The 7680-nt window shown below is 42.7% G+C and overlaps 1 protein-coding gene across 1 annotated transcript; it reads left to right on the top strand.

Annotated features, from left to right (window-relative positions):
* Positions 1 to 5340: 5340 nt before the first annotated feature.
* On the top strand, positions 5341 to 7530 carry LOC103836168 (IRK-interacting protein). The gene is made up of 3 exons (XM_009112405.3): positions 5341 to 5636; positions 5909 to 7006; positions 7084 to 7530. Exons 1-3 carry the CDS (start codon positions 5562 to 5564, stop codon positions 7396 to 7398), a joined length of 1488 nt encoding a protein of 495 aa, XP_009110653.1. The 5' UTR covers positions 5341 to 5561; the 3' UTR covers positions 7399 to 7530.
* The last annotated feature ends 150 nt before the right edge of the window (positions 7531 to 7680 follow it).

The raw sequence follows: 7680 nt of genomic DNA, 5'->3' as shown, positions 1-7680 counted from the left end.
GGTCCTAGTTAATCCGGCATGGTCGGACAGTTTTCCAACGGGCAGATGTCATTACTTGAATTTTGACACTTCAGACCATAGACCTGTGGTCACGGTCTTCGACTCTGCTAAGCGCCGCACGAACCGCCTGTTTAGATATGACCGCAGGTTGAAAGATAATGCTGAGGTCAAGAATCTTATTGCGGAAGTTTGGAATGCCGAGCCCAACTTGACCTTGGATGCAAGACTCTCAAGATGTCGTCGAGCTATCTCTACCTGGACCAGAGAACAATCTTTCAACAGCAAAGAAGCGATAACCCTGTTGAAACAGAGTCTAGAAGCTGCCATGATTGATCCTCAGGGAGATGATGCGTTAATCACATCTATAAACACCAAACTTCGTGCGGCATACAAGAAGGAGGAAGAGTTCTGGCGACAGCGGAGCAGGATAATGTGGCTCTCTGCCGGAGATAAAAACTCTGGTTTCTTCCACGCTGTGGCTAAGGGACGCAGAGCACGCAATAGAATGTCTGTAATAGAAGACCCCGATGGGAAAGTCTATTTCGAGGAAGAGAAGATAGCGGAACAGATCTCTGATTATTTCACCAACATTTTCACCTCAGACAGCTCGACGGCGTCCTCATTTGCAACGAGAGATATAGTCCAGTCAGCGATCAGACCATGCCTTACGGACGAGGTAAATCACAACCTGTGCGCAATTCCGGAGGCAGCGGAAGTCAAACATGCCCTCTTCCTTATCCATCCAGACAAGGCCCCGGGTCCAGACGGCTTCTCGGCGAGTTTCTTTCACTCAAATTGGAGCACGGTGGGATCATCCCTGGTTACAGAAGTGCAATCTTTCTTCAGGACAGGAGCTATGCCACGGACAACAAACATCACTTACATTAGACTGATCCCGAAAACCACTAGCGCAAAAATGGTAGCTGACTATCGACCGATCGCACTCTGCAACGTCTCTTACAAAGTCGTCACCAAGATCATCTCCCTCAGACTCAAAGCGACTCTCCAAGGAATTATCTCAGACACACAGTCAGCCTTTGTGCCGGGACGCGCTATTTCCGACAATGTTCTTATCACACATGAGATCCTACATACTCTCAAAAACTCAGAAGCGGTGGTTAATTGTTCCATGGCTGTCAAGACGGACATGAGCAAAGCATATGATCGGTTAGAGTGGCACTTCATTGAGACGGTTCTACTACGGTTTGGGTTCGCACACAGACTCGTCAATCTGATCATGCAGTGCGTGACCACAGTATCATACTCATTTCTTGTTAACGACTCAGTTCATGGGAGAGTAGTACCGTCCAGAGGCATTCGACAGGGAGATCCGCTATCTCCGTACCTCTTCATTATTTGTGGAGAAGTTCTCTCCGGCCTCTGTAAGAGAGCCCAACGAAGCGGTCATCTCGCTGGTCTTGGAGTTGCTACATCTGCGCCTCGCCTGAATCACTTGTTGTTCGCAGATGATACAATGTTCTTTCTTAATACGGATGAAGAAAGCTGCTCGACGCTCCTATACATACTCCACCAGTACAAGATATCTTCCGGACAACTGATTAATGCATCAAAATCCTCAATCTCCTTCTCAGCTAAGACCCCGCAGGTAATACGGCAACGTGTTAAACTACACCTCGGGATTGATAAGGAGGGAGGAGCAGGCAAGTATTTGGGTCTACCCGAACACTTTGGACGAAGGAAAAAAGATCTCTTTACCGGTATTGTTGATCGTATTCGATGCAAAGCCGTTTCTTGGTCTAGTCGACAGCTCTCAAGTGCTGGAAAGCTCGTGATGCTAAAGGCAGTGCTTACGGCGGTCCCGTCATACGCCATGACTTGTTTCTTGCTCCCTTTAAGCTTATGCGTACGAATCCAGTCCACTTTCACGAGATATTGGTGGGATGCTTCCCCAGAGAAGAAGAAGATGTGTTGGGTGGCTTGGGACAAACTTACAAAACCTAAAGCTCTTGGTGGGTTAGGCATAAGAGACATTCAGGCTTTCAACAAGGCTTTACTTGCGAAACAAGCTTGGCGGATCATCACTAAGCCCGACTGCTTACTTGCCCGGGTCCTAAATGGCAAGTACTGCATCAAAGCTCCTTTCCTCCAAGTACCTGAGACAAAGACGATGTCGCATGGGTGGCGAAGTATTATCGCGGGCAGGGACCTTCTTCTTTGTCAGTTAGGCAAGGTCATAGGTAATGGCGAAAGTACCAGGGTCTGGAAAGATCCTTGGCTCAGCATTGACCGCCCTTCCATCCCGATAGGACCAGCAACAGAAGCGGATCAAGATATGGTAGTGGCTGATCTTATTTGTAGGGGAAGTGGAGAATGGAATATTACGAGAATTAAGGCTTCTCTACCGCACCTACTACCGGAGATTCAACGTCTACAACCAAGCATTACAGGAGCTGCGGACTCATACACATGGCTAGCTTCAAGGACGGGCGATTATTCTGTTAAGTCTGGATACTTCGTGGCAACCTCCATGGAACAGATTGAAGTTGACGAGGCCACAGAAGCACAGAGAGCCACACTTCAGGCGATAAACAAGGCAGTTTGGGCTAGCAAAACCTCGCCTAAGCTACACCTGCTGTTATGGAAAATCATTCAGGGAGCTCTGCCCCTAGGAGAAAATCTAGCAAAGCGCGGCATGCTTACAAACATCTCTTGCATCCGATGTGGGGAATTCGAGACGGTGGATCACCTCTTCCTCCACTGCACCTTCACACGGCGAGTCTGGGCAGCGAGCATCTGGAGCAACGACTTCTCACCGGCAGATACTGACTCCTTTACAGCGGCCTTCTTGGAATCTTCACGGGCAATCAACCTCCCGCCTTTGGGAGCAAAGGAAACTCTGTTCCCATGGATCCTGTGGGGGATTTGGACTGCAAGGAACTATCTCATCTTCGAAAATAGGGTTTTTGACCCCTCGGATATTATTTCCAAGGCCGTGTCCAATGCTCGGGAGTGGAATGAAGCTCAACAATCTCTCCCTTCTCCACCTCTAGTACAGAGCGATCGACTACCTCCTTCCCCTGCGAATACCTTTGAACTCCAATGCTTCACCGATGCAGCTTGGAACGCGACGATTAACAAGGCGGGCTGCGGTTGGTATATTGTGAACTGTGAAAATGATGTGATTTTGCAGGGAACCCGTGTTTTTGAACACGTCTCGGCTCCCTTGATGGCTGAAGCCTTAGCCGTCCGGTCAGCTCTTCTCCACTCGATCGACGTTGGAATCTCCTCACTCTGCATCAAGTCAGATTGTCAGGCACTTATCAGTGCCCTCTCCTCGACGTGCTACTCGGCTGGTATCTTCGGAATCATTCGGGACATCGAGACGTTATCCTCTAGCTTTTCGCAAATTTCCTTTAGTTTCATTTCGAGATCTGTAAACTCTAAGGCTGACTCTTTGGCCAAGTCTGCTTTGTACTCTGTTTCACCCAACTGATTTGGTTGGAGTTTAATCTATTTGGTGTTCAAAAAAAAAAAAATTTCAATACAATTCAAAAGTGAAGAAAAGAAGGTTTGAGTTGTTCAAAAAAAGAAAAAAGAAGGTTTGATGACTGAAAATGTACGTGTGGGTTGACAAAAAAATAAAATAAACATACGTGTGGGAAAATACAACATAGGAGAAAAACAGATGACGATTGCCTTTTGTCGTAATCCAAAGTTCCCTGCGGTGTTGGGCAGTCCGGAACCTGAGCCCTCTGACCCGTAAATGCGACCAGTGATATTTATCTCACTTATTAAAAAATTAAAATGGCGTCACGTGCACATGATCCAACCGGTGAATATGGACATGTCATGCAAAAGTCAGCTGAGCCCAAAACCAGAAACCCTTCAAAATTTATTAGTTTTTGGACGATCTTACTCTCATGCTATAGTATTCTCTGGTCATCTCAGTTCTCATGCTTAGTTATTAATTTCAAAACCATAATCACATGAAATACAGAATGAGAATTTAAGTTAGGAGCTGGAGACCAATGAGTAAGACACACCCATCTAACAAGTCATTGGCCAAATGATGTTTTGTTTGGTAATGTGTATCAACCAATCTCATAAATGAGGTAGTTGGATTTGCATTTGATGGTCTCTTCTCACTCGGTATTTAATGTGACAATTCCCCCTACTCTAATATTTATTGCTAAAGCAACAAACAATAAATACAGACTTTCATATCTCTCATTTTGAGCAAACTGATGTCGATACCTTCTTTCACATTCATGAGATCTACTGAATTATTGAAGTGCATATTTTAAATTTGTATTTACGAAAAACAATCATCCAAGGATTTTGATGCTGGAGATAGGATTCAAACTATTTCTGTTGAACTATTTTTTTGTAGTTTCCACTATGAGCTAATTTACGGGTGGATTTTAATGGAAGAAGTAGTAGAATACAAACAATAAATCCATATGTAACGGAAACTGCATTTATTGAATATAGCAAAATTTTGTCACTTCATATGAAAAAAATGAAAAGAGTGAAAAAGAAAAAAATGTGTATCTCTTTTTTTTCTCTGACGGTGATTGCATTATACCCGTAAATACGCACCTACGTGTATGTCGTATAGATTTATTTGTAACTTGTATGATTACTATATGTTTACCAAGAAAATAAATCAAAGTTCTCTGAGCAAATTCAGGATGCAAATCTTATTTTGAACTGTGCGTTTAACACTACCCCTTGTGTTTAGTTATTATTTCTTCAACCATTTATTTAATTGTGCAACAAATTTTTCCCCTTAAGAAAACAGCAATGTATTTTATTATTTTTTAACGAAAAACATCAATGTATTTGTTCTTTTGTTATTTCCGAAAATATAGCTTTTAGCAAAACTCTCTGGTTTGTTTCAGAAGATATGATCACAACCTGACGAGAATCCCGTCACTGAAAATGAAATGAGAGAAATTCAAACATCCCTTTTACATATCTAAGTAAACTGTCATCATTACATTTCATATAAACACATACACACGTAAGCCTACATAATTTTGACTTATAAAATTGAAAGTGTTGGCAAAAAGGAAAAAAATACACGAAAGTAACACTAGAATAAATGCTTATGAAAACATACCTAATAACTAACTAAACAAATTCAACTAGTTCGAAAAATGAATGAAAAGAACAAACGCTAATGAAACATAGACTTATATAGTCTCGAACTATTTGTATAAAAAGAAATTGGCTGATCGATGTGTGAAACTAGTATTGAATAATAGGGGGAGTGTTTTGTTTGTCATTCTAATATTAAATTGAAATGTGTATTACATAGAAATCTATACTATTATAACAAGAAAATACATCATGTCTAATGGAGACATAGTCTTCATTTTATTTTTAGCTTGAACTAAGATGGAATCAAATTTAACATTTGAGCCAAGCTGGCACAAAATAAAAAAGAAACAAGGTGATCATTCTACTATAATTCTAGCACCTCTTTTTATTAGATTGCAAATAGACTTGATAATAACATTATCATGAAATAGTGTGTGTACATATAAAAGTGAGATATTAAAAGCAAACAAAAGAGAGAGCAAAGCGGAAAAAAAGAAATGGCTCCATCATCTTCATCTTCTCCTTCCAAATCTCCTGTTCTATCTCTTCACCAAGCCCTCCACTTCACTCCTGTAAGTCAGAACTCAATTCCCTCTGGTGTTGTTTGCTGGTAAAAAAGCAAGAAATTAGTCAACGTAGACTAAGAAACACATACCTCAAGCTAGTTTTGTCTGTCTTTTGCTCTGACCAAAAAAAAAACAAACTTTGAACAAAAAAAACTCTCATTTCGCATGATTCTGTCTTTACAAATTCCTAAAATCAAGAGATTCTGTATCTTGTTTTGGTATGATTTTCACTGATTAAATAAATGAATGAAAAATCATTACTTTCTATGCTCTTGCAGATTCCTGAATGCGAAGAAGAGGACCTCCACGAAGAACGATACAAAAACAAAGCAACACCAAGCAGCAACGGTGGTTCTTCCGCCACTCCAAGCCGCCACCACAAACACACTCTAACGCCTCTCCACCACAACGGAAAACCCAAAAACAAAAAACGACACGACGACAACAACGACGAAGACGGAGGAGGCTCCGTCTCCTGCAACAACTGTCGTCCCCACCATTCTCACCGCGAAAAATTCTCCGTCGTGCCTCTCGAAAGCCACAACAACAACCCTTCCTTCATCTATAGCCCCAACCTCATAATCAAATCCATCTTCCAATCCCTCACACGTAAAAGCCCCAAGCTATCTTCCTCCTCATCCTCCACAACCGACGCTTCCAGAGAAGAGCAGTGGCGGTTAGCCGCGGCGGAGCTTTCTCATAAACTGATACAAGCCACGAAGAAGAAAGAAGACGCTGTCGCAGAAGCTTCAAAGTTGAAAGCTTCCATGTCAGAGCTCGAGAAGAAACTCAACAAGCTCGAGGTTTACTGCCACAACCTCAAGTCAGGCCTCGACGAGTGCAGCAGCAACAAGAAACAGAGCACGAAACAGAGTGCTCTGTTTAACAACAAGAAACAGAGTACTCTGTTTCAAAAAGATGGAATCAACGACAAGATCATCCAGCAGTTCCTCGTCTCAGTGTCGGAATCTCGAACTTCGATCAGAGCCTTGAGCAGAGCTCTGGCCTCGCAGCTGAGAACCGTCGGTGGAAAAGTCTACGAGCGACTCTCTCTCCTCCTCCAGCCTTTCGATGTAAAGATCAACTCGAAAAGTCTGATCCTTTACCTCGAAGCGATTCTGAGCAGAGCCTTCTTCGAGGACTTCGAAGCTCCCGGGTTTCAGAGAACCGGGTCGACCCGGATTTTGAACCCGATTGATCGCTGCGAGTCCAACTACGCCTCGTTCAACGTCTTGACGGAGCTCAAGTGGGACGAGGTCTTGAGCAGAGGGACGAAGCATTTCTCCGAGGAGTTTAGCCAGTTCTGTGACCGGAAAATGAGCGACGTCGTTTCGATGCTTTCTTGGAACCGGGCCTGGCCTGAACCGCTTTTACAGGTGAAGACAAGGCGGTTTTATATAGATTAATTTGGTTAATTGAAAACCAACTGAACCGGGATTTTGTTAATTTGCAGGCGTTCTTTGGTGCTTCCAAGAGTGTTTGGTTGGTTCATCTATTAGCTAACTCGGTGAACCCGGGGTTGCAAATCTTTCGCGTGGAGAAAGACGACCGGTTTGATCCGATTTACATGGAGGAAACAGGTGGTGACCGGTTTAAGGATTTGGTTCGAGCTATGGTTCAACCTGGATTTTATGTCTATGGTAGTGTGGTTAAGTGCAAGGTGGTTTGCAAGCATTACAGCAGCGTCGAGGAGGAAGTAGTAGAAGACAGTATGGTCAAGGAATGTAATAAGAGTTTGATTAGCATTTGTAGCCCATTAGGTGGTTAATTACATTAATCAAGGAGTTATAAATTGGTTTTGTGAGGATGTAATTAAAAATCTGGAATTATTTTGAATTAGAATATTTTAACTGGTAATGATGCTACATTGAATTGCATAATAATAATCAGCTTGTGAACATCTCTTTGTTTGGTTTGGTGCAAAGTGATTAAGAAAAAGTCTAATAAAGTAGAACTTCAGCGTTTTTTTGGTCCTCTTGGAGCTCGTTACATGTAGTTCATCGTGACAACTTATATCTTGCAGAAACAACAAGTGTGAGAGAGGAGCTTG

Source organism: Brassica rapa, chromosome A08 (genome assembly GCF_000309985.2).
Source record: "Brassica rapa cultivar Chiifu-401-42 chromosome A08, CAAS_Brap_v3.01, whole genome shotgun sequence".
In the NCBI taxonomy this organism is placed as follows: Eukaryota; Viridiplantae; Streptophyta; class Magnoliopsida; order Brassicales; family Brassicaceae; genus Brassica; species Brassica rapa.
Note: the sequence above shows the minus strand (reverse complement) of the source record. Positions and strands in the feature narration are given on the sequence as shown.

Excerpts from the sequence above, each read along its gene's own strand:
- LOC103836168 (XM_009112405.3), top strand. The coding sequence starts at position 5,562 with ATGGCTCCATCATCTTCATCTTCTCCTTCCAAATCTCCTGTTCTATCT. Across the intron at positions 5,637-5,908 it reads AAGCCCTCCACTTCACTCCT|ATTCCTGAATGCGAAGAAGA; the intron begins GTAAGTCAGAAC and ends ATGCTCTTGCAG. Across the intron at positions 7,007-7,083 it reads GGCCTGAACCGCTTTTACAG|GCGTTCTTTGGTGCTTCCAA; the intron begins GTGAAGACAAGG and ends GTTAATTTGCAG.